Source organism: Geotrypetes seraphini, chromosome 5 (assembly GCF_902459505.1).
Source record: "Geotrypetes seraphini chromosome 5, aGeoSer1.1, whole genome shotgun sequence".
NCBI lineage: Eukaryota > Metazoa > Chordata > Amphibia > Gymnophiona > Dermophiidae > Geotrypetes > Geotrypetes seraphini.
Genome location: NC_047088.1, coordinates 21,911,537 through 21,938,927, shown reverse-complemented (window position 1 = coordinate 21,938,927; position 27,391 = coordinate 21,911,537). Strand labels below are relative to the sequence as shown.

General features: G+C 41.9%; 1 protein-coding gene across 2 annotated transcripts in view; it reads right to left on the bottom strand.

Annotated features, from left to right (window-relative positions):
- The window catches only part of SMARCA1 (SWI/SNF related, matrix associated, actin dependent regulator of chromatin, subfamily a, member 1), a 129,638-nt gene that overhangs the window by 63,529 nt on the left and 38,718 nt on the right, over window positions 1-27,391 (bottom strand). For both annotated transcript variants that reach the window (XR_004539555.1, XM_033945566.1), the window contains exons 9-11: window positions 24,563-24,631; window positions 16,617-16,726; window positions 10,447-10,673 (exon numbers count right to left, since the gene is read on the bottom strand). Coding sequence is in view for 1 of the 2 variants with exons in the window: in XM_033945566.1 (XP_033801457.1) it covers window positions 10,447-10,673; window positions 16,617-16,726; window positions 24,563-24,631 (406 nt within the window). In the remaining variant the exon portion in view is untranslated. The remainder of the gene's footprint in view (window positions 1-10,446; window positions 10,674-16,616; window positions 16,727-24,562; window positions 24,632-27,391) is intronic.

Sequence of the window (27,391 nt, the reverse complement as noted above, 5' to 3'; positions counted from 1 at the left end):
AGTCAACACTTTTCCCTCCTTTTTGGGGGGGGAAAAAGTTACCTCGGTTTATATTGGAATATATAAGGTAATTTTCCATAACATGGCAGTTCCTTTCCAGTCGCTGTTATTTGCCAATATTCACTCACTTAAATTATCATTGGTTTCCCAAAGCGTTAAACTACTGGTAAATATGTGCTAAAAAAATGCTAAAAAAAAACAAACAAAAAACCACTCCAATAAAATGTTTTTAAATGAAAAATCCAGCACTTTGCTTCAGATATATATATTTCACGTAGGCAACCATGGTCCTCAAGGGCTACAATCCAGTCAGGTTTTCAAGATTTCCACAATAGATACACACGAGATTGATTTGCATGTACTGCTTCCATGGTATGCAAATATATCTTATGCATATTCATTGTGTAAATCTTGAAACGATGACTGGGATGTAGCCCTCGAGGACTGTGATTGCCCACTCCTACACTAGAAGCTAGACATTCAGAATCACATTTTTGTCTTGCACAGCAGGTAAATCAGTTCTAATTTCATACTTTTCAGTCTTTCCAAATGCAGACCTAGTTCAACAAGGATCATTTTGTTATGTATTTTAGGAACCGGCATCTTAAAAATCTCTATTGCATGTGCTGATTCACAAAAAAATTCCATCACCAAGCTTGATTGTCTAGCTTCTTATGGACTGCTTCATATTGGAAAGTTATTTATAACTGAGTTTGCTTTATGTAAGAGTGTTTTTCTTGGGTTGGTTTTATGTATTATGCCTGTTTGGATCTACTGTATGGGGAATCCTATATACGCATATTTTTACTCGTATATATGTATTTTTACTCCTATATACGTATATTTTTACTCATAGGTGGAAGCAGGATAAAAGGGCGAATTGCAACAGTGCATTTTGTTTTGGCCAGAGAAAGTATATGGAGAAAGGAGGTACAAATTATATGTGAATACTTTAGACAATTTTCAAAGTGAAAGCATGCTTATGTTTTTTCTATGAAAGCTGATACAAACTCTACATGTGAAAAATGTCCTGAGACTCTGTGGTAATGAATGCAGTATGAAAACTACCCCAAAGAGACCAATACAAACATTTACATAGATACATATGTGAATGTCTGCATGTGGGCACATGATTTTTTAACCTTGGTTAGGTTTGTGTGTGTATATATTGATGTGTATGATTATACATTTGTAATTTGTAGGGGAACAACCTGGACCCCAGTTCTACCACTTCCTTTTAGTTCAGTTGGGGTGTTCTTGTCTATTCTAGGCAGCCAGCAAGGAAGAGGGAGAAGAGTGACTGTGGAACAGAACAGAGAAGAGAACAATCACCCTGCTACCTAATCCCACCTCCTGGTCTACAAATTAGCCCCTGCACCATAACACTACCTTGTGAAAATGAATTGTGAACTGAATAAAAGCACATCAAAACATTTTATGGTGTATCTTGCAGAAAAATGTAAAGGCAAAAAGTAGTATTTTAAATAAGCAGATGTTCGAAGTGAACTCTCTTTGCATGAAGTCATGCCCTCAGCCTTGGTCGCAATTTATGGACTTGTCAACAATGCTCTGCCAAACAAAGTTGAGGCACTGTTTAAGATCTTCAGTGTCAGATATTGCTGTCTGGTAGACACGATCCTGTATCAGCCCCCAGAACCGGTAGTCAACTGGGTTTAGGTCTGGTGAATTTGCAGGCAAGAGGCCTGGACCACTGAAGTCTGGAGTCTCCTGATTTAGTAGTTCTAGTGTCTTTTGCCTGATGTGCTGAGCATTGTTCTGTTGGAAGATAAAGTAGTCTTCTGACACGTGACGGATCACTAGCAACAGCTTCTGCATCAAGAGGATGTCCTGGTCATATACCCCGTTGATCTTAACTCCGGGATTGATGAAGAACAGATCTGTGAATCCGAGTTTCAAGATTATGACCGAGACTAGGACTGATTGGGCGGGTCCGTAGCAGGCATTTGGCCTCAACCTCATGCTTCAGTGTTTCTTGGTGGAGCTACTGTAAATATATTTTCATCTGTAAACCAGATTAAGCTGACGCTGTGCTCCGGGTACTTGGTCAAAAGCTGCTTACACCGTTTCAGGCATGTGTCTTTGTTGTGTAAAGTTAACTCTTGGGAATGATGCTTTTTAAGTAAATAAAGTTGCATTTGAGAGAAATATCTGTCACTGAGTAAATTTTCTGTTACCAGCCACCAAAAGTAGTAACACTAAAGTGTTTGTAAGAACTTTAAAATTTGGCAGGTGATTGTGAAGGCAGCTTAAAAAAAAAAAAAAAAAAGAGTTTGATTGAATTATGATATTACATAATCAGGGAGTATTTTACCAGTAAAATTACTAAAATTATTCATATGGATCCAACATAATGGCACAATGCACTCATTCAAGTCAAAAGGTGTTATTCTAGAATCTTGTATGATTAGATGATGATAATATTGGCTGGCATTTTAATGTTTAGAATTGAAAAGGATAAGAGCTATTTTTGCTATCAATAAATATACAGTGGTACCTTGGATTACAAGCATAATCCATTCCAGGAGCATGCTCGTAATCCAAAATGCTCGTTTATCAAAGCAAGTTTCCCCATAGGAAATAATGGAAACTCGCTTTGATAGGTTCCCACCCTCCCCCCTCCCCCCCCCCGAGGCCAGCAGCGCTGCCCCCCCCCCACGAGAACCAGCATTCCTCCCCCCGAAGGCTCCCCCCCGCGAACCGGCACCCTCCCCCCCACGATCCAGCACCCCCCGCCACCATCGGGCACCCCCCGCCGTGACCTGAGGTCCCCCCAACCCACCCCAACCCTCTTCTTACTTTGGTGTAGCCTCCGCACCGGCACCGGCACCAGCATGTCCTATGCGTTGGTGCCGGTGCCTGAAGATCTGCCTCCTGTGCTGGGCCTTGAGCATGTGCGCATGCTCAAGGCCTAAGAGTTCACGTTTGACGTGAGAATTCACGTTCGACGTGAGAATTCACGTTCGACGTGAACTCTCAGGCCTTGAGCATGCGCACATGCTCAAGGCCCAGCACAGGAGGCAGATCTTCAGGCACCGGCACCAACACACAGGACATGCTGGTGCCAGTGCCGGTGCGGAGGCTACACCAAAGTAAGAAGAGGGTTCGGGTGGTTTGGGGGGACCTCAGGTCGCGGCGGGGGGGGGTGCCCGATGGCGGCGGGGGGTGCCGGATCGCGGGAGGGAGGGTGCCAGTTCACAGAGGGGGCGCTCGCAAATCGAGGCGCCGATTTTGCAAATGTTTTGCTCGTCTTCCAAAACACTCGCAAACCGGTGCACTCGTAAACCGAGGTACCACTGTATCATTCAAATATAGATTGAAGATAGATTTAGTCATATATCGGTTGTTATCATTAAAGTTATTTGAATAGAAATTTTGAATCGAGATAAATTTTTATCTGCAAGAGATGTCTAACAAATATTTGTTATGAATCAGCACCACTGATGCGATTTGTAAATTGGTTCACAAACTATTGGTAAAGCTAATTTAAATGAATTATGTGATCATTAGAAGTTTTTTAAAAAGGGTTCAATAAAATTCTATGGGGTTAAATATAGCTGATTGATCCAATTAATTTATGATTAATTAATGATTGTTAGGAGTTGATACGCAGTAATAAATAAACTATTAATCAGAAGACGTCATTATCATCTGGTGTTCTAACGTATAAAATTGATGATAGAGACTGCAGTAAGCATTTGTGGCCGCCGGTAGCTGGAAGTAGTAATCAAAGATGCAGTTGAGAGAAACATTTGTTATTGAGTAAATTTTCTGTTAACAGCCGCCAGAAGCAGTAACATTGAAATTTTTGTACGAATAATTGGCAGATGACTGAAAAGTTTGGTTGAATTATAATGACATTAAGTAACCAGGGAGTATTCCATTATTCATACAGATCAAAATCAAAATCTAGTATGATTAGATGATAATAAAATCGGCTGGCAGTTGAGAAACGCTATTTTTGAAAATCAATAAACATATTATTGAATATAGATTGAAGACAAATTAAGTCACACGTCAGTTGTTATTATTACTAAACAAAGTTATTTTAACAGAAATTTCAAACTGAGATAAAGGCCTCCTTTTACAAAACTGCGATAGCAGTTTCTAGCATGGGGAGCTGCGCTGAATGGCCTGCACTGCTCCCAATGCTCATTGAGTTCCTATGCGCGTCGGGAGTTGCGCAGGACATTCAGTGCGGCTCCCCACACTAGAAACTGCTATCGCAATTGCGTAAAAGAGGGGGAAAGTCTTATTTACAATATTTGTTACGAATCAGCAATGCTGATGTTTTTGCTTTGTTACTAAGTCGCACAGATATACAGTGGCTATAGCTTTGGAACACAGTGCTGTTTATACAAGGGATTATGCTATTACAGATATTGAAGAATGATTAAAGTCTTTAATAATCAATAATTAGTAAAGGGTTTAATAACACTATTAGTGAATTTTAAGTGGATTTGAAGTGTTAAGGATTATCATATTTGACATGTTTAGTTTAAAGATGAATAATAAGTTTCCTTATATAGAAAGAATTAATTTCAGTATGTTTTTAATGTGATATTTTTAAATTGAGCTCTTTCACACAACACAGGATCATAGATTTGTTTTTTGAATGATTTTAAATTTTGACATAAAAAAATAAAATTTGATGAGTTTCGTTAAAGATAACAGAGATGTCTGAAGGTTTACGTTCACAGGTGTATATCTTTACTATTTTTTTAAAAAAAGATAGAAAATAAAGAAATAAAATTGTTCTAACATAAAAATAGATTTTAATAAATGATCAATTTTAAAGGAAATATACTGATAATATGATTGTGAATATAAAGAATAATCAATAGAAAAGATGGATATTAGAATTAAAATTTGTTGGGGTTTTTTTGTAATTCTTTATTCATTTTTAAAACTTACATCAAGTGTACAATTAATAAAACATTTAAGATTAAATACATCACTTGAATTTTCTTAATATATTCAGATACATAAGTTTATTCCCTTCCCACCCACCCATTCCATTCATATTTAATCAAAAATATACACATATACTCTTATTTGTATAATTGATAATTCACCCTCCCCCTCTCCCCCATTTGCAAATATACTTCCAATAGAAAATGGCATCTATTCATTACAATAGGCTGTCAATGGCCCCCATTTTATAAATGTGACATACTGAATTCCACCAAAAGGTATAATTTAATCTACTATAATTTTTCCAATTACTTGTTATATGTTGAATGGCGACTCCTGTCATTATCAATAAAAGTTTATTATTACTTGATGAAATCTGGCTCCTTGTTCTCATCGACATACCAAAGAGAATTGTATCATATGTTAATGCTACATGATTTTCTAACAAACAATTAATTTGGGACCAAATTGATTTCTAGAAGGCCATGATAAAGGGACAATAGAATAATAAATGATCTAGAGTCCCTACTTCAAGTTTACAGTGCCAGCATCTATCAGACTTAGAGCTGTCTAACTTTTGTAATCGAACTGGGATCCAAAAAGCTCTATGTAACAAAAAGAACCAAGTTTGTCTCATAGATGCTGACACTGTACACTTCATCCTCCAAGACCAAATTCGTGGCCATTGAGACGCAGAAATTTGATGCTTAATCTCAATGCTCCAAATGTCTTTAAGACCAGTCCTTGTTTTTTTTATTCATATATCCAGATATCAATTTATACCACTGTGCGGCCTGGTGTCCCAAGAAATCCGCCTGAAAGCATAAGAATTCCAGACTATACTGATTATTAAGATTTTTCCATTCAGGGAATGTACTTCCTTATATTCAAGGTTTAATCTGAAATTGGGACAAGCAATTCCATAAAAGAAAATTGCATGATAATTAAAAAAAGGTATTTTATTTAAGAAGTAAATTTTATTTAAGGAGGTTTATTACAAAAATAGAAATATGTTAACTCTTTAAAAAAAAAAAAAAAAAATTTTTATAGATACTGTATGAATATATGCATTTATTGAAAATGAACATTATTTATTAAAAATTTTTGATTTAAAGCTCATTTAATAAAGTATTTTTATATGTATATTTAGAATTAGAATGTTATGTTGACATGACGTTACTTTTTTAAAAAACTTTTTTACCGTATGTTACCTGTTATATTCTTATGAAATATTTCTGTATGTTGTTGTAGACCCCTGAGGCAGGTCAAGAGCTGAAACACTTGGGTCTTTCATTTGAAATAAAGTATTTGTCCCAGTTCTGCAGTCATGAATTATCCTAACCACAGTTATCTGGCTCATTCCTGCTTCTCTTGCTATTTGGCAAGTTGTTCAGTGTGTTTGCAGCGTGTCTTCTTGCTCTTGTGTGCAAATCGAGCATCGTCATCCACTGCCTAGCTTACGATCCACAGTGCCCTTTGTTTGGATCTTGCATAGCAGCACGTCAAGGCTGTTTTTGTTCCAATCGTTCTGTGGGAACTCTTTCAATAATCATCAACTGCAGTACCAAGTTGTTTATCAGAATTCAGTCTTCTGCAGTGAAAACCGTTTTGATACAAAGACTGTTTACAAACTATTGTCTGCTTCTGCACGAATCCCACAGCAACAATTCATTTCACAAGGTAGTGTTGTGGTAGAAACATTTACATTTTACATCAACTTCATTCACATGACAATAAATTTCATAAGAATCAGCCACGTTATGCGGAAGATATGACAAAAACATTTTGGTGTGGTTTTTTTTTTTATAGTAACATAGTAACATAGTAACATAGTAGATGACGGCAGATAAAGACCCGAATGGTCCATCCAGTCTGCCCAACCTGATTCAATTTAAATTTTTTTTTTTTTTTCCTTCTTAGCTATTTCTGGGCGAGAATCCAAAGCTCTACCCGGTACTGTGCCTGAGTTCCAACTGCCAAAATCTCCGTCAAGACCCACTCCAGCCCATCTACACCCTCCCAGCCATTGAAGCCCTCCCCAGCCCATCCTCCACCAAACGGCCATACACAGACACAGACCGTGCAAGTCTGCCCAGTTACTGGCCTAGTTCAATATTTAATATTATTTTCTGGTTCTAAATCCTCTGTGTTCATCCCACGCTTCTTTGAACTCAGTCACAGTTTTACTCTCCACCACCTCTCTCGGGAGCGCATTCCAGGCATCCACCACCCTCTCCGTAAAGTAGAATTTCCTAACATTGCCCCTGAATCTACCACCCCTCAACCTCAAATTATGTCCTCTGGTTTTACCATTTTCCTTTCTCTGGAAAAGATTTTGTTCTACGTTAATACCCTTTAAGTATTTGAACGTCTGAATCATATCTCCCCTGTCTCTCCTTTCCTCTAGGGTATACATATTCAGGTCTTCCAGTCTCTCCTCATACGTCTTCTGGCGCAAGCCTCCTATCATTTTCGTCGCCCTCCTCTGGACCGCCTCAAGTCTTCTTACGTCTTTCGCCAGATACGGTCTCCAAAACTGAACACAATACTCCAAGTGGGGCCTCACCAATGACCTGTACAGGGGCATCAACACCTTCTTCCTTCTACTGACTACGCCTCTCTTTATACAGCCCAGAATCCTTCTGGCAGCAGCCACTGCCTTATCACACTGTTTTTTCACCTTTAGATCTTCGGACACTATCACCCCAAGGTCCCTCTCTCCGTCCGTGCATATCAGCTTCTCTCCTCCCAGCATATACGGTTCCTTCCTATTATTAATCCCCAAATGCATTACTCTGCATTTCTTTGCATTGAATTTTAGTTGCCAGGCATTAGACCATTCCTCTAACTTTTGCAGATCCTTTTTCATATTTTCCACTCCCTCTTCGGTGTCTACTCTGTTACAAATCTTGGTATCATCTGCAAAAAGGCACACTTTTCCTTCTAGCCCTTCAGCAATGTCACTTACATACATATTGAACAGGATTGGCCCCAGCACCGAACCCTGAGGGACTCCACTAGTCACCTTTCCTTCCTTCGAGCGACTTCCATTAACCACCACCCTCTGGCGTCTGTCCGATAGCCAGTTTCTGACCCAGTTCACCACTTTGGGTCCTAACTTCAGCCCTTCAAGTTTGTTCAACAGCCTCCTATGAGGAACTGTATCAAAGGCTTTGCTGAAATCCAAGTAAATTACATCTAGCATATGTCCTTGATCCAGCTCTCTGGTCACCCAATCAAAAAATTCAATCAGGTTCGTTTGGCACGATTTACCTTTTGTAAAGCCATGTTGCCTCGGATCCTGTAACCCATTAGATTCAAGGAAATACACTATCCTTTCTTTCAGCAACACTTCCATTATTTTTCCAACAACTGAAGTGAGGCTCACCGGCCTGTAGTTTCCTGCTTCATCCCTGTGACCACTTTTATGAATAGGGACCACATCCGCTCTCCTCCAATCCCCAGGAATCACTCCCGTCTCCAGAGATTTGTTGAACAAGTCTTTAATAGGACTCGCCAGAACCTCTCTGAGTTCCCTTAGTATCCTGGGATGGATCCCGTCTGGTCCCATCGCTTTGTCCACCTTCAGTTTTTCAAGTTGCTCATAAACACCCTCCTCCGTGAACGGCGCAGAATCTACTCCATTTTCTCGTGTAACTTTGCCGGACAATCTCGGTCCTTCTCCAGGATTTTCTTCTGTGAACACAGAACAGAAGTATTTGTTTAGCACATTTGCTTTCTCCTCATCACTCTCCACATATTTGTTCCCAGCATCTTTTAGCCTAGCAATTCCATTTTTTATCTTCCTCCTTTCACTAATATATCTGAAAAAATTTTTATCTCCCTTTTTTACATTTTTAGCCATTTGTTCTTCCGCCTGTGCCTTCGCTAAACGTATCTCTCTCTTGGCTTCTTTCAGTTTCACCCTGTAGTCCTTTCTGCTCTCCTCTTCTTGGGTTTTTTTATATTTCATGAACGCCAACTCTTTCGCCTTTATTTTCTCAGCCACTAGGTTGGAGAACCATATCGGCTTCCTTTTTCTCTTGTTTTTATTGATTTTCTTCACATAAAGGTCCGTAGCCATTTTTATCGCTCCTTTCAGCTTAGACCACTGTCTTTCCACTTCTCTTATGTCCTCCCATCCTAACAGCTCTTTCTTCAGGTACTTTCCCATTGCATTAAAGTCCGTACGTTTGAAATCTAGGACTTTAAGTATCGTGCGGCCGCTCTCCACTTTAGCCGTTATATCAAACCAAACCGTTTGATGATCGCTACTACCCAGGTGAGCACCCACTCGAACATTAGATATACTCTCTCCATTTGTGAGGACCAGATCCAATATCGCTTTTTCCCTTGTGGGTTCCGTCACCATTTGTCTGAGCAGAGCCTCTTGAAAGGCATCCACAATCTCCCTACTTCTTTCCGATTCCGCAGTCGGAACATTCCAGTCCGCATCCGGCAGGTTGAAATCTCCCAACAGCAGAACCTCCTCTTTCCTTCCAAACTTTTGGATATCCACAATCAGATCCTTATCAATTTGCTGCGATTGAGTCGGAGGTCTGTAGACTACACCCACGTAGATAGAAGTTCCATCTTCTCTTTTCAGAGCAATCCATATCGCTTCTTCCTCTCCCCAGGTCCCTTGCATTTCGGTCGCTTGGATATTGATCTTTACATAGAGAGCTACTCCTCCACCTTTATGACCATCTCTGTCCTTCCTAAAAGATTATATCCCGGTATGTTTGCATCCCATCCATGTGATTCACTGAACCATGTCTCTGTGATAGCAACAATATCTAGATCTGCCTCTAATATTAGGGCTTGCAGATCATGAACTTTGTTGCTTAGACTGCGAGCATTTGTGGTCATCGCTTTCCAGCTATTTTTCAGCGATAATCTCCTTTTTCGTATGGATTTTTGTGTCGTTTCACTTTCCGCTGCAATACTAAGAAATGAGTTGCTGATATTGCTTTTGTTGCAGCCTTTACTACTATCACATCTTTTCTTTTGCCGGTAGATAGATAGATTAGATGATAGATAGAGACACAATTAACAAAGGAAAAGAAAACTTATAATTTATGCTTAAGTATATTTCTATAGTGCAAAAGAAAAGATTCATCCCAAAAATAGTTAAACAAGCTCAATACCAAAGCTTTATCAAGTACAATTTTTTAAAACATGTTTTGTTTTTTTTATTGTACTTGATAAAGACTTGTACTAAATTTATCTGATGAATTAAGATCTTTTGATCATCCCTTTTTTTTTCTTTTTTTTTTTTTTTAGCTCAGTTCAGCTTTTAAGGCTTATGCATCATCATCTCTATTTCTTCTAATTGTGGTTCCACAGTGCCATCTACTGAATAATAAAGCTCATACTTTGTTTATGAAACACTGCAATTAGAAGACAAGATTATCTCAATTTCCTGTAACTGAATGTTAACTTAAGTGACAGCTGATGAGAAAAATAAAGTAGCAGTGTTGCACTGTTCCATAAAACTTTCTTGGTCGTACTCACCCTGCTCCCGAAGTTTGGCTAACAGTTTATCCAGAGCTACCATTTTGCCACTGTTATAGACAAGATGCGTGTCAGTGGTATATGGAGGCCCTGGCTCTGCACCATCAAACAAGTAGGGATGGTTACAACACTTTCTCAGCTGCATCAGAATATTCAGTAAGCGCATCTTATCCATCTTCCCAGCTGAATTCAGGATGTCAATATCTTTCATCAGAATCTTCGTGTACCTGCCATTTTACAAAGTATAAATGTTGCCAAGAAACCTTGCTAAGTTTTAGAACCATAAAGCAATATTTTAAATTTATTTCCATTTGAAAGGATTAATACGTTTATGTTTATTCAGATACATTAACAGACCTCTGACTACAAAACAGCAAGGTGGTAGGCCACGATGATAAAATACAAACTTACCTGTTAATTTTATTTCCTTTAGTCTTGCCAGACCAGTCTACAAAGGTGGGTAATCTCTATTGGCAGCAGAGAAAAAAAAAAGTTCAGAGCTGACCTCACTCACTACATATGGGACTGATTCTGCCTTCCAATCTTCAATATACCTATGTCAAAGCTAGGAACCCAAGTTAAAAACCCACTGAAGACAACAACAAAAAACTTGTTTGATTGTACCAAAAAATATCAAAATCAAACCAGAGGTAGTCAAAAGAATCTCTGCTAGGTCAGTTACCCAAAGACAAGATAATACTCAAAAGTAAAGGTAATGCCCTCAAATAATTATAGAAAGGGTAACAAGAGCACTCACTGTTCATCTTCTGAACTTATCATTCTGTGAATTCTCAACTGTCACAACTTCCTTAGTGAGATCTGGACTGGTCTTGTAGGACCAAAGGAAAAGAAATTGGATTGAAATTTCACCTTCCTTACTGTCGATGTTACATCAGTCCTGACTAAAGGTGTCTTGATTCCCGATTCAAATCGATTTGTTTTCAGAAAAAAACAGACTCACTGATTCATTAGCAGTGGCATCAATCTATTTTGCAGAGGCCCGCTTGAAAGTTACATCCGAAGGAAGGACTTTGGCAGAGGGAAGGACTGAGTGGGCCTGTGTGCGCAGATCTGCGGCAACATGAGCCCACATCTCCCTGGCTTCTTCTCAACTCCCCGTCTTCCTATATTGAGTTCTACCCTTTATTCTTTCACTGGTCGGCACTCTCTGCCATACCCCTTCCCAGCATCCAATCCTTTCATCCTTTTCTTCCCAAATGACATTTTTCCAATTCCACGCACCCCCCCCCCCCCCCCCCCGCATCTACCCTTAATTTTTTTGTAAAGGTTGTTGCCAGGCAGCGGTAGTGATTCACAGAGCTACCCTGCCACCAGTACCCAGAGTCCTCTCTCCACTGTGGCTTGCCCTAGTGGAAATAGAAAGTTGTCAGAGAGGGCAGGCTGTAGTGGAGAGGTGCCGATGGCAGGGTAGCTCTGTGAATTGCTACTGTTGCCTGGCACCTTTTATAGCAAGGCGAGAAATTCCCCTGGCACCACCAAGGCAATGACAGACCTTACTGTTTCCATGCAGAAGTGCGGTAGCTTGAGGGCAGCAGTGACTTATTTCAGATCAAGAATTGGCCTCCAGTACTCCGAGACTCTTTTGGACATGATAAAGTATATGGTGTATCTGCCTAAGACCAATTCTTTGTCCGGGATGGCTTCTATGGCTGCTATATCTAGTAGCCTCTTTACTGTCGCTTGGACTCTGACCACATTCTCTGACTTTCCTGCTGGAAAATCCGTAAAAAGGTCTTGAAGGGGACAAAAGCTCTCGAGCTTGTACCCCTGCTGAATAATTTCCAGTACCCAGCAGTCTAATGTGATCCTTGTCCACACTTCCCAATAAGCTGACAACCTCTCTCCTATCCCTGGAGGTATGGCTCCTGACCTGGCGTCATAACTGCTCCATGGGGGCTGCTGTGAGATGGGATCCTGAGGACTGGGGATGCTTGACACCCCCAAATCTCTGTCTCAATTTAAAAGGTAGTTTGCTCAGAGTAGCCTTAGAGGTTGAATCTCTCACCCAGTGTCTTATCCAAAGCATTCTACAGGTGGAAATAGTATATGCAGAGACCTTCCTCAGGACTATGGACAGATCATAAAGAGCATAATCCACTCCCAACACAATAAACTGGGGTTCTGCATTGGCATCCACTCCCAGAGCATGACGTAACCTCGAGTGTCAAGCAGATGTGACATATGAAGCCACTTCTACCACTTTCAACCCCAACACCACGGCAATTCTGGTCTCCTTATCTCAAGAAAGATAGTAGTGCTAGAAAAGGTTCAAAGAAGAGCGACCAAGATGGTAAAGGGGATGGAACTCCTCTCATCTGAGGAAAGACTAAAACGGTTAGGGCTCTTCAGCTTGGAAAAGAGACGGCTGAGGGGAGATATGATTGAAGACTACAAAATCCTGAGTGGAGTAGAACGGGTACAAATGGATCGATTTTTCACTCCGTCAAAAATGACAAAGACTAGGGGACACTCGAAGTTACAGGGAAAAACTTTTAAAACCAATAGGAGAAATTTTTTTTTCACTCAGAGAATAGTTAAGCTCTGGAACACTTTGGCAGAGGATGTGGTAAGAGCAGATAGCGTAGCTGGTTTTAAGGAAGGTTTAGACAAAGTTCCTGGAGGAAAAGTCCATAGTCTGTTATTGAGAAAGGCATGGGGGAAGCCACTGCTTGCCCTGTATCAGTAGCATGGAATTTTGCTACTCCTTGGGTTTTAGCCAGGTACTAGTAATCTGGATTGGCCACCGTGAGAACAGGCTACTGGGTTTGATGGACCATTGGTCTGACCCAGTAAGGCTATTCTTATGTTCTTATATTCTTATGTTCAAATTGCCTCTTAAGGACAAAATCCAGCCTGCTGTCCTGTGCATCTTTCAACACCACTCCTCTTTCATTCGGGAGGGAGGTATGTTTGGTAACCTGTGCCACCAGGGAACCCATGCAATTAACAGACTAATTTTGAAAGCATAATTCCATTTTAAATTCAGTTGTTTTTATTAGTGGAAAATATATCCACTTGCACTATAGATAAAGAGAGCAATTTTGAATAGCCTGCATTGTGTGAAATACTGACACCATTATCCTACATACATTGTAAAATATTTTGAAAAGACTTTCCAGAAATCACATCTTTGTTTCTCTTAGCAGGCTTAAAGCACCCATTCACTTTTTACCTGCCATTTTTTATGGGCAACTGATATGGGGCAAACTAGCACATGTACTTCTGAAACACATGAAGAGCATTTCCATAACTAAGTGCCTACATTTATATGTCCTCTGCACACATAAAAGTAGAGAGTACTAGCACTTACATGCATAAGTGCACTTATCTGTGAACAAGCAGGGCACCTAAGCACTATTCTATAACAGCATCCCTAAGTGGCATAGCACTTAAATGCAAGGGAGCACACACATGGGAAGAGCATAGACACAGCTCCCACTTACACTGAGTTATGTATGTTCCTGCCAAACTTATGCAGCTGCAGTTACACCAGGTCTATAACTGGAATAACTGCAAGCACATAAATGTAAAGTACACCAGATACCAGGTTATGATACAGAATTGCTCCCAAATACATACGCAGTTTTCCTCCCACAATCTAAATGCCCTCAAGAAGACTTCTTTTTAACTTAGGCAGAAGTACATATATACTACAGAAACCTGCATTTTCATTCTGCAAGGCAAAGGCAGGCAACTGTCAGCCCAAACAAATTACCCATATAAATCACTATTTACCTGTGTAAATGGCTTTGAAAATTGTCCTTCTCGTATGCAGCAGTAGTAAAATATATTTGGCATGTAATTTTATTGACATATGTGCCATTAGGATTGAGCATCAGATTTTCTATAAGATAGACATTAGCACTACAGGAGCAAGAAACCCAAAACTGTTTCTCATGAATATACCAACTGTTCAGAGATTTTAGGAATGGAGTGTGTCAGTAGTGCAGAAAGCGAAGTTGGGTCTCCATAGACAGCAGGGGAATGCAGCTACACTTGTTGGTGAAATCCTTAGACTGATCCTGTGTGTTAGTGCTCTCACCTAGCTACAGTAAGCCTTTGGCTCCTACCTTCCAAGGCTCCTCCCCTTGCCTATCAGTTTTGTCTTTAGTTGAAAAATATATACCGTATATTGTAGTAGGGAAGATGAGAGGGTAAGTGTGGCTATATTCCCCTGCTGTCTACAGAGAACCTCTGTTACAGGTAAGCAACTTCGCTTTCTCTGGAGAAATGCAGGGGATATACAAGCACATTTGTTACTGAGTCCCTAGCTATTGACAATAGAAGGGTGGTGATAAATCAAGGAGCAAATAGGATGCGTAGGACAGATTGACCAAAAAAAATCCCCTTTGTTGTGCTCTGGTCTAAGAGAAAACAAAACAGAACTGCAGATCTGTACAAGACATGGCCTTTCCCACCTGTGCTCTGGTCTAAACCATCATGCTTTGTAAAAGTGTGAACTAAGGACCATGTTGCAGCTTTGCAGATGTCTTAAATCAGAATTGAGCGGAAGTTAGCCACTGAAGAAGCTGTTGCACATAATCTGTGTGCACCAATTTTGCCAGGATGCGGTTGACCTGCTTTAGGGTAACAGAATTCAAAGCAATGGGAAATCCATGTGGAGATAGTCCATTAGGCTGGTTGACCTGGGTTGTCCAGGTTGTAGGTAATGAAAAGCTGATTCATATGAAGTAGGGCTGCAGTTTCTGAGGTAAAAAGTTGTGCTCTCCTGCAGTCCAGGGTATGGAGGCATTGTTCTTCTGCTGAGGTATGCAGGGGCGGAAAGACAGGTAGTAAACTATGCACTGGTTGAGGTAGAAATCGGAAACCACCTTAGGTAGGCATTTTGGATAAGATTAGGGAAGAATTATGTGTATGGATATAAGAGAATTACCAGTGCTTGGAATTCATGTAAGGTATGCAAGAGAGGTGATGCCCAGAGGTTCAAAGGTGGCACCCGTGAGTTATTTCAAGACAATGTTGAGATCCCATGTTGGTAGCAGGTCACAAAATGGAGTTTGGAAACTTGTGAGGCCTCTTAGGAAGTGTGCCACCAAGGGTCATTGAGAGATTGGTTTCCTAATCACTGGATCATGATAGGCAGAAATCACCAAGGTGCACTGAGTTTGTCTTGAAGCCTAAATCCAATAAGTGGAAGAAGTAAGGACACTTGAGGGGTTCCGATATTAGATAGTGCCCAATGAGAAAAATGTGTCCACTTTAACTAATAAGATTTTCTAGTAGAGGGCCATCTGGTGGCTAAGAGATTAGTTTTCATTGATTGGGAGACTGGGATAGTAACAAAAACAGGGCCCAGGGGGGAGGGAGTAGCTGATGGCTTTGCCACAGAAATCTGTTTGTCAGTGGTCTGAGCCATGACCAAGCAGGCCACAACTATCAGTGTTGGGCTCCAGTGATTTTACTGAGGGAGCCTTGGCGGTCCTAAAGCCGGCCGGTTTTGCTGGTTGGTACCTGTTTGCAGTGAAGCTGCTGCTGAATTCTTGTTTAAGACATACTATGGAGCCTTCTGATTGTTTGGTGTTTTTTTTTATGATTCTGTGAAGATGTTATTCTTCCTGTCTCTTTTTTTATTTTAATATATGAGGAAAATTATTTGGAAAAAAAAATGTTGTTTCTGTAAAGTTTGGGGGTTTTTTAAATAGTGATTAGAAAAATAATATGTGAGAGGGAAGAGCTGCAACCTTACAGGAGTGGATAAAGAAAAATCTGAGGGGCAAGGAGAGGAGCCTTGGAAGGCGGGAGTCCCTGCATATGCCCAGTAAGCCAAAGGCTTACTGTAGCTAGGGGAGAGCACCAACACACAGGATCGGTCTAAAGACTTCACTAACAAGTGTGCCTGCATATCCCCTGCTTGTCTCTGAAGAAAATCTCTCTCAATTTTGTTAAAATTTTATTTTCATGTTAAGCCAACAGATAACCACAGTTAAGTTGGTTGGGGATTTCCATCTGAGATCCATTCAGCATGTCAAGCCCAACAGTATGCTACAATTAACCATTGTATCCAAAATGAAACAAAGCAGGAATGCTTCACTACTGCACCAAGACAAGCACAATAAAAAGCACTGCGGGTTAAGGTTCAGAATTAGCTTATATAATATCTTGGTCAATGATTTAAAAGCATGTCTCACCATTCTCTTTGCATTTTGCTAAGCCCAAGGTAGATTTTCACTTCTTTTTTGGGAGGCAAACTCTTTTCTACTTCTGCTTTTATTCGACGTAACAAAAATGGCTTCAGAACCTAAAAACATGTATTTGGAAAAGGTCATGTCCAAATGAGACTTTCTATTGTGAATTCAACACACAATGTACAGTAGGGTTGTTCAGAAAAACCTAAAGATAGAAAAACTTGTGAATTGAAGTTTTTCCCATGAAACTGATTGTGCTTGATCAGAAAATAATTTTATAAAACTTTTTAAAGCCCATCCTTGGGTCCTTCAAAACCAGATTGCATAAAGTTCTGTTTATCTTAAAATTTGCAATTATTTTAGCTTAATGGAACAAATTTCTTGTTATTACAGCTATATCTTTTATGTTTTCACACTTAGCATACAGAACGAAAGATTAGGTTTTAACCTTTGCTAATCTTCTTTCTTGTAAATCCACGCTCTATTCCTGGACAACTGGGTTATGCATCTCATGTTGCGAAACTGCTTTTAGGAAGCCTCATTTATATAATTTTTCAGACCCTCCCCCCTTCTTACCTCAGTACTGCCCTCGGGACTCCAGTTTGTGCAAAAGCAGAGGATATAGACAAAAGGGAGGGGTACGGGGACTCTCCCCGACAAATAAGTATAATCTGCTCATAACAAGAAAAAAGTCATAACAATCATAAACAATTGAAACAGGTTATTAAACAGTATAAACCTGAAAGAAACTGTGCTATAAGGAGACACACCCTGCAGCAACAGAGGGGGCACCCCAGCTAGGGACCCCCAGAGCAAAGTGCTTAACTATTCAGATTGTATTCTTAGAAAGGCTGGTCAAGAAACCATAAGTCCAGCTTACCAGTGGTCATTAAGGCAGACAATCAACGAATCAGCAACTCTCAGGGCGAGTTCCAGGAATAGAGCGTGGATTTACAAGAAAGAAGATCAGCAAAGGTAAGAACCTAATCTTTCGTTCTTGTACAATCCCACTCTATTCCTGGACAAGTGGGATGTAACAGAGCAGTCCTGTAGAGTCAGGGTGGGACTGATAAGCCTGCTGCCAAAACGGAGGAACCAAAAGCAGCATCCTGCTTGGCTGTCACATCAATCCTGTAAAATTTGGAAAAAGTATGCAAGGAGGACCAGGTAGCAGCCCTGCAAATCTCCTCCAAAGAGATCGACGACGACTCTGCCCAAGTAGAGGAAACGCCACTAGTAGAATGAGCCCTCACAGAAATAGGGGGTTTCTTTCCAGCTGCAATATAGGCAGATGAAATAGCCATATGAATCCATCTGGAAATGGTGGCTTTCGAAGTCAGCCTGCACTTATGGGCAGGGCCCACCAAAACGTGAAACCTGAAACACGTTCATGAACTCCAAGTACCGCTACAAGAGCCTGTGCACATCCAGAGACCGCAACACTTGGTCCTGCTCTCTCGAACCTAAGGGAATAAAAGTAGGTAGATGGATCTCTGGGCTGATGTGGAAACTAGAGACCACTTTCGGGAGAAAAGAGGGAACAGTACGCAGAAATACGCTGGAATGTGTAATCCTAAGAAAAGAATCTCTACAGGATAAAGCCTGATACTTGGAAACCCTGCGGGCTGAAGTTATGGCCACCCGGAAAACTGTCTTGACAGTGAGATCAATTAAGGATGCTTGCTCCAGAGGCTCATAGGGCAGATGAGCCAGTGATCTGAGAACTAGATTGAGATTCCAAGTCAGACAGGGTAGCCGCAGTGGGGGCCAAACTTTCAAAGTGCCCCTAAGAAACTGGACAATGTGCGGATGAGTGGCTAAAGAGCATCTCAGAGGCTTAGAACTAAAACAAGACAGATTGGTAATCAGAGGGTCCTGAAGGAATGCGAGAAACAGAGGTACCGACGACAAAGTCAGATCCTCGGACTTCTGGACACACCACAATTGATAACATCTCCAAGACTTCGCATGGGCTGCCACAGCTGTGCAAGAGAGTAGCTAACACCTCCGAAGAATGGCCTCTGCAGACTAAGGCCACGTGCTCAATAATCAAGCTGTAAGATCAAAGTGGTCCATATCCTGGAGCGCAACAGGCCCTGCATAAGAAGATGAGGATGAAAGGAAGTCTGAGTCTCTGATCCAACTGCAGATGAATCAGATCGACATACCTTGTTCGCCTCAGCCAGTCAGGTGCCACATGAATCACCCGACCTCTGTGTGCTTTGATCCATCTCGGCAGATAGCCTATCATGGGCCACGGAGGGAAAAAATAACAGCCAAGGCTGTACCAGCGCATGTAAGCCTTTGCTTCCTAGCTCATGATAGCAGCTGAAGAACCACTGACACCATGCAGTCAACCATTGGACAACCCCACTGTTCCACTATGCAGCTGAATGCTCTCTGGGACAGGGACTATTCCCTGGGATCCAGAGTCTGACGGCTGAGATAATCCGCCTAAACGTTGTCCACTCCTGCCATGTGTGCTGCTGAACCAAAAGAGAAGCTGAGCTTCCTTGCGAAGATGTGCTCCTTGTACCTCTCTGGCGATTGACATAAGCCACTGCCGTGGTATTGTCTGAGAAGACATGCACTGCCTGATTCTGGAGAATATGCTTGAAGTACAGGTTAGCCAGACGAATCATCCAAATCTCCAGACGACTGGTCAGCCACTTTTTTTCGGATGGGGACCACTGGCCCTGCATTGAGCTGTCTGAGCAAAGTGCACCCCAGATGTACAGGCTGGCATCCATTATCAGGATCACCCAGAGATCCGGAGGGAAGACCCTAGGATTGAGATGGAGACTCAACCACCAGGCCAGACTGTTTCGAGCCTCTGCCATCTAAGGGAGCTGGGCACGCAACAGATCCCGCAGTGGACTCCAGCGAGAAATAAGCACATCCTATAGTGGAGGCAAGGCCCTCGCCCAGGGAACCACATCTATGGTCACATCCATGGACCCCAAGACCTGCAGATACTGTCAGCACTAGGTGGGCTCTTGCAAAAATTGATCACACAGCCTAGGCAATGAAGCAGTTGAATGAGCAGGCGAACCGCCCAACACCCCTTGGACTCTGACTGGGCTCTGATGAGTCAGTCATCCAGGTACGGATGGACCTGAATTCTGAGTTTTTGCGGGTGGGTTGCCACTATCTCCATCACCTTGGTGAATGTCCTGGGCAACACTGCCAACCCGAAGGGCAAGGCTGCAAACTGGAAATGCTGCAGAACACAGAATCTCAGGTATCTCCTGTGTTCTGGAAAAATGATGATATGAAGATAGGCCTCGTCAGGTCCAGGGAAGCTAAGAATTCTAAACCAAAATGAGAGATGAAAAAGAAAGCCATAGCTCAGCTCAGACAACACAATGGCTTCCATGCAACATGTAATTAGTCATACATGAGAGGAAAAAGGATCTCAGAAACCTGATCAGAAACTGATTAAAGTGACTTAGTCTGAGACTTAAAGAAAAAGAAACCAAGTAGGGAGTGGGACTCTGCACATCAACCTTGGAAACAACAACTTTTATTAATGTAAATCCAATTAGAAACTGAGCATTTATATAAATACATATATACAATGATAAAATGTCCTTAGTCTTTAGGGTTTACCTGGTTTCTGTGGTTTACATTAGTCTGATACTTATCAGTTCCAGATTTCAATCATTGATCCTACAAAAACCCTCTCATATTTTCAAACACCCCATTAAATGTATGCTTATTTTTACTTCTCAATTTTATTATATATAAATATTTAGCATATTTTTAATTATATTGAAAATGTGTATCTACATGCAGAACAAATATATTAACTCTAGGTAATCATACGAGATTCATGCTTTACAAATTTAAGACTTTACAAATATGACAAGCTTTCTTTACTTGTTTATGTTTTTATGTTTATGCAATTTCCGCCTGTATTTGGATACTGCGATTATATCAAATATTATAATTATAATAAACTTGAAAACACAAAATATGTATCATTTTTGCAATATTCATAGTGCCAGTATTGTTTGTTCGTTGTACTTTAAAAGTTTTAAATAAACGTTAAAAAAAATCTAGTAAGTTGTTAACTGCAGCTTTAAATAAGCAAATAAAGTGCCTCAAAACTAAAGTGTCAGTCCAACCCCAATGATGTCCGTTTCACCAAACATTTCGGCTTCTTCCGGAGAATGTATAATGTTTCTTTGAAATGGGGAACTTTGAGGGCCACACTAACCGCTTTGAGGTCTTCAGAGCCTCTCTTTGGCACGATGAAGTATATTGAGTATCTGCCGGGCCCAAGTCATGCTCCGGAACGGGCTCTATGGCTGCAATGTCCAGCAACCTTTGGATTGTGGCCTCCACCCGGGCCACCTTGTCTGGCCTCCCCACTGGGGAGTCCAGTAAGAGCTCTGACAGAGGCCAATAAAACTCTAGTATGTAGCTGTCCCGAAGAACGTCCAGGACCCAGCGATCAGAGGCGATAGCCATCCACTCTCCAAGGAAGGCTGAAAGCCGCCTACCCCCTCCCCCCCCCCCAATCTGTGAAGGAGCAGCTGAGGGCTTGGTGTCAGAACTGCTTTTTAGGGGTAGATGAGGAACGGCTCCCCAGAGACTGCAAATGCCAGGCTCCACCAAACAGCTTCTTGGTTGACTGATAGGATTTCTGACCTGAGGAGCCTCCTTAATACTTACGGGAACATATGGAAGGATGAAAGCTAAAACATCCCAGCTCTCGAGAGGACTGGGGCCTGTCAGGAAAGGGGTTTGCGGTCCTACACACTAGCCATGAGGTTGTCTAGACCGTTACCAAACAGTAACTGCCCTCTAAAATGTAATTTACTCAGGGTAACCTTAGAGGATGAGCCACCGGTCCATTGCCAGATCCACAACATACTACATGCCGAAACAGATTAAGCTGAAAGCTTGCACAACACTCTGAAGAGATCATACAAGGCGTCCACCACATAATCCACACCTGAAATCAAAAAGGGGAGATCCTGGAGCACTATAGTATATGGATCATAAAATATGGATCATGGAGAAGCTTAGAATGACAACCTCTGGCCACAAATGAAGCGGCCACAGCTGCTTTCAGCTCGGAGGCCGCAGAGCCAAAGAGTCATTTGAGGACAAAATCAATCCTACGGTCCTAAGTGTCCTTCAGCACAACCCCTCCATTACTAGGGCAAAAAGTGCACTTGGTGACCTGTGCCACCAGGGAATCTACTTTTGGGGATGCAAAACGCTGATTAAATGCATCTGCCATCGGGTAGAGCTTGGTCATGGTTCTAGCAACTCTCAGAGTACCCTCTGGCACTTCCCAGTGATCCATGAGCATCTTTGCTATGTCTGGATGATCAGGAAAGGATGAAGAATGCAGTTTCGTGCTACTCATAAGAGAGCATTCTGCTACTGCTGACTGCCCAACCTTCAATTTCAACTCCTGGAAGGATTCGGAAATTAGGTCAACCAAAGCTGAGGGCTTAAAGAATCTGTGCACCTTGGGGTCCTCACCCAGGTCTGGATCTTGGAGATCCACAAGTGCCACTGTATTCCCCACAGTGGTACTGCCTGTCTGCGTAAGCAATGGCATCTTCAGGTCATCTGGGTCATCCATGTCATCAGCCGGCGAATCATCCCTGGACAACTCAGGGAATCTGGACTTACATTACAATACAAAATTTCTTATTTACTGCAGCTACCTCGCGGTTTTGTGCGGTTAACACAAATTAAAATACACTGTATAAACAGTTAATTAATCAAAATATTTGCCAAATAGATCAGTCTTCATAGATTTTCTAAATACTAGATAAGAAGTAGAGATAGAAAGATACATACTAACATGTTTATCCTGTAATGCTGCCTGATATGCTAAGATCTTACTAAGGAAGCATTTATACACACTTCCTTTTACAGAAGGAAAGTCAAAGATTCGACGATCACGTAGATGTTTTCTATTGGCAAATTTTAAATGATCCATGAGATAACTGGGTAATATTAAGTTTCAAGTTTATTTAAAATTTCTTATACTGCCTAATCAATCTTTCTAGGCGGTGTACAAAATCATTAAAAACATTTTATTAACTAAAATACAGTTTAGAAAGAATGTTAAACAAACAACTTTCTGAGATGTACAAAATCATTGCGTTGGATCGCGATCCTGGTCTTATTAACAGCTGTGAAAATAAAAGAAACTTTTCCATAGGTTCTTTTACCTGTTCCCTGTGCACAGTGGTGGGATATGTTCCCGGTTTAAAAGATTACATTTTTGAGAAGTAGTGGAGTTTTTTGCCCATGATATAGAATAAGAACGGCTGAAAAACTCATTGGGTTGCTGTCTGCATATGAAATTAAGTTCAGGCTTTTTCTCCACTTTAATGAAATGGTTTTTCAGTGGGCATTTCCACCACTTGGCTAATAACATTAAATTTTTTTGAGATTTATTTAAACATCTTTATCATATCTTCCCTCTCCCACCTTTCCTCCACAGTATACATATTGTCACAGTGCGTCACTAGGCCATGACCCAAGCAGGTATGGCCGAGCGATCCCAGAGCACACGGTGCTGACCAAGCGGTAATATCAGTTCCCTCTGGAGTGGTGGATCAAATGATAAGAACACCTGATTAGGAATTAGTTCAAACTCAAACAGCTTTATTTCTTCATGGACATAATCATTGCAACAGTTGGTTTCTTCACCTGGATTTAGACCAAATTTCCCTGGTTGTCAACTCTGTGCTCTAACACTAGGCTACTCTTTTCCTTTAGTCTTGCCAGACTAGTCCAAAGTCAACCCAGGGAAGCAATGGTGACCAATGGTTCTCAGTCTGATAAATTCAGATGCTCTGATGTCCACACTGAAGGTAATTGGCTTAGTTAGACCCTTGGTATAGGGTATATCATTCTTGGGTTAGTAACAATGGAGTGAAATGTTTGACTGTATCAGGTTGATTGTGGTGGTGAACTGGAAATCAAAACATAATTGCTTTCGGTTCTCTTAGTTTTGACATGGGATACTGAAAACCTGAAGGTAACATCAGAAGGGGTTTGGGATAATTCATCACAGCAGGTTCATCGCAGCAGGTTCAGCACGGCCTTTTCATCGCTGAATCAGCTACGATGAATCGTCCATAGCAGCACCTGACCTACCCTGCCAAAGTAGGGGTGCCCCCACATCCCCACAAAATAAGAGCACCTCTTACTTTGGGTGGATGTGGGGAGTGCTCCCTGCCCCACATACGTCTTGAAAAGTTCACTGGCATAAGCATTATCTTCCACCTCCTGCTTGCGCCAGCCTCAGCTCACCTCTGACATCGCATCCTGACCCCGTGACTAGGAAGTGATATCAGAAGGGAGTCAAGCCCATTTGAGGAGGGGGTGGGAAGATGCTGCTCGCACCAGCGAACTTTTCAAGAGGTAAGCAGGGGGAGGGGGCAGAGAGGAGGAGGAGAGGCATCGGCGGGTAGGGGGGGAATAAGGAGGAGGAGAGGCACCGGCTTGGGGGAGGAGAAGGAGAGGCACGATTCATCGCAGCCATTATGGAAAGGATGATTCATTACTGCCATGATGAAACATCTGAATAAATCGTCCCATTCTGCATCAGAAGTCATATAATGGACATAAAGTCAGTTCTGAGCTTTTTTTTTCTCAATTTTCATCTGCTGGTAGGAGAATGCAACCAAATTGACTGGTCTGGCAGGACTAGAGGAAAGGAAATTAACAGGTAAGTTTATATTTCATCTTATTTTCAGCCCTCACGTTTGGTATCTTATTGACTAATTTCTTTGCCAAAAAATTAAATGCTTAAGTTTACTCATTTAAGACACAAAGAGTAGTTAGTTTTAGAAGGTTGGTTAAATGTATTCTCATCTGAGGAATGCCATTTCCTAATAAGACCTGCCATAATCAGCTTGAACGACCTTCATTCTTTCTCATTAGCAAGCTACCATGGGACAATTACTTACTGCATGAAGTCTTTCAACCAGCTTCTGGTCACCAAGACAATTGTTAGTGTCAAACCATGAATCGAAATCCTGTAACAAAAGAAGCAATATTTGTTTGAGTTACCAACTTATTTTGCCCTGAAATTTAAAACAAACATCTTTTTTTATCAGATCAGCAGATTCTTTCTACTTTTTTGGGCTTCCAGCTCAGCTGAAGCCAGAGCTAGGATCTGGTACCATAATTCATAGTTTCATTCTTGACTACCTTCAAATCTTTTCCCTTATTTTATATTCCCTTTCCTACCTCTATCCTGAATATATTACAACCATATACAGTATATATATATATATATATATATATATATGTTTAATTATGTTAATAAAGCACAGTTACTTACCGTAACAGGTGTTATCCAGGGACAGCAGGCAGATATTCTTGACTGATGGGTGACGGCACCGACGGAGCCCCGGTACGGACAATTTTAGAGTGATTGCACTCTAAGAACTTGGAAAGTTCTAGTAGGCCGCACCGCGCACGCGCGAGTGCCTTCCCGCCCGACAGAGGCGCACGGTCCCCAGTTAGTATAAGCCAGCTAAGAAGCCAACCCGGGGAGGTGGGTGGGACGCAAGAATATCTGCCTGCTGTCCCTGGATAACAGCTGTTACGGTAAGTAACTGTGCTTTATCCCAGGACAAGCAGGCAGCATATTCTTGACTGATGGGTGACCTCCAAGCTAACAAAAAGAGGGATGGAGGGAAGGTTGGCCATTAGGAAAACAAATTTTGCAAAACAGATTGGCCGAAGTGTCCATCCCGTCTGGAGAAAGCATCCACACAATAATGAGATGTAAAATTATGAACTGAGGACCAAGTAGCAGCCTTGCAGATTTCCTCAATAGGAGTGGAATGGAGGAAAGCTACAGATGCTGCCATAGCTCAAACTCTATGGGCCGTGACAGAACCTTCCAGTGTCAGTCCGGACTGAGCATAACAAAAAGAAATGCACGCTGCAAGCCAATTTGATAACGTACGTTTAGAAACAGGACGTCCCCATTTATTTGGATCAAAGGACAGAAAGAGTTGGGGAGATGATCTGTGGGGCTTAGTACGCTCTAAATAGTAAGCTAGAGCCCGCTTACAGTCCAAAGTATGCAGAGCCTGTTCTCCAGAATGAGAGTGAGGTTTCGGAAAGAAGACAGGCAGAACAATGGATTGGTTGACTCCGAGACAACCTTAGGGAGAAACTTTGGATGTATACGCAGAACCACCTTGTCATGATGAAAGACTGTAAAAGGTGGATCAGCAACAAGTGCATGGAGCTCACTGACCCTCCTGGCAGAGGTAAGAGCAATAAGGAAAAGTACCTTCCAAGTGAGAAACTTGAAAGGAGCGGTAGCCAAAGGTTCAAATGGAGGCTTCATTAAGGCGGAAAGAACCACATTGAGATCCCAGATTACAGGAGGGGCTCTGAGAGGTGGTTTTACATTGAAAAGACCCCGCATGAATCTGGACACCAAGGGATGAGCCGAGAGAAGTTTTCCATGAACTGGCTCATGAAAAGCAGCAATAGCACTGAGGTGGACTCTGATGGAAGTAGACTTGAGGCCAGAGTCAGACAAAGAAAGTAGATAATCCAACAAAGTCTCCACTGCAAGGGAAGTGGGATCATGTTGATGAAGAAGACACCAGGAAGAAAACCGTGTCCACTTCAGATGGTAACATTGCAGAGTGGCCGGTTTCCTGGAAGCATCCAGAATGGAACGAACGAGCTGAGACAAAGAAGTATCATGAGAAGTCAGCCCGAGAGAAACCAAGCTGTCAGGTGTAGAGACTGTAGGTTGGGATGCAGGAGGGTTTCCTGATGTTGCGTAAGCAGAGAAGGAAACAGCGGAAGAAGAAAAGGCTCCCTGGCACTGAGTTGAAGTAGAAGGGAGAACCAATGTTGCCTGGGCCACCGTGGAGCAATCAGAATCATGGTGGCTCCCTCCCTCTTGAGCTTGAACAAGGTTCGTAACATGAGAGGCAGAGGAGGGAAAGCGTACAGGAACAGATTGGACCAATCGAGGAGAAATGCATCCGCTGCCAGACGGTGAGGAGAGTAGAGTCTGGAGCAGAATAGGGGCAGCTGGTGATTGTGAGGAGCTGCAAAGAGGTCTATCTGAGGAGTGCCCCACTGAGCGAAGATGGACTGTAGAGTTAAAAGATTGAGTGTCCACTCGTGAGGCTGGAGAATTCTGCTGAGCTTGTCCGCTAAAGAATTCTGTTCTCCCTGAATGTAGATAGCTTTCAGGAATAGTTGGTGATCTGTGGCCCAAGCCCAAATCTTCTGGGCTTCCTGGCACAAGATGCGAGAGCCTGTCCCACCCTGCTTGTTGATGTAGTACATCGCAACTTGATTGTCTGTGCACAGCAGGAGAACCTGAGGAAAGAGAAGATGTTGGAAGGCCTTGAGGGCATAAAACATCGCTCTGAGTTCCAGGAAATTGATGTGATGTTTCATTTCCTGGGCTGTCCAAAGTCCTTGAGTTTGGAATTCGTGCAAATGAGCTCCCCAGGCATAAGGGGAGGCGTCGGTGGTGATGACCAGTTGATGAGGAGGTAGATGGAACAGAAGACCTCTGGAGAGATTTGAGGATATCAACCACCATTGTAGAGACTGACGAAGAGATGATGTCACAGATATGTGTCGTGAGCAAGGATCCGTTGCTTGGGACCACTGGGTAGCTAGGGTCCATTGAGGAGTGCGCAGGTGAAGACGTGCGAATGGTGTGACAGGAACTGTGGAGGCCATGTGACCCAAGAGTATCATCATGCGTTTGGCAGAGATGGAACGTTTTGGAAGTACCTGCT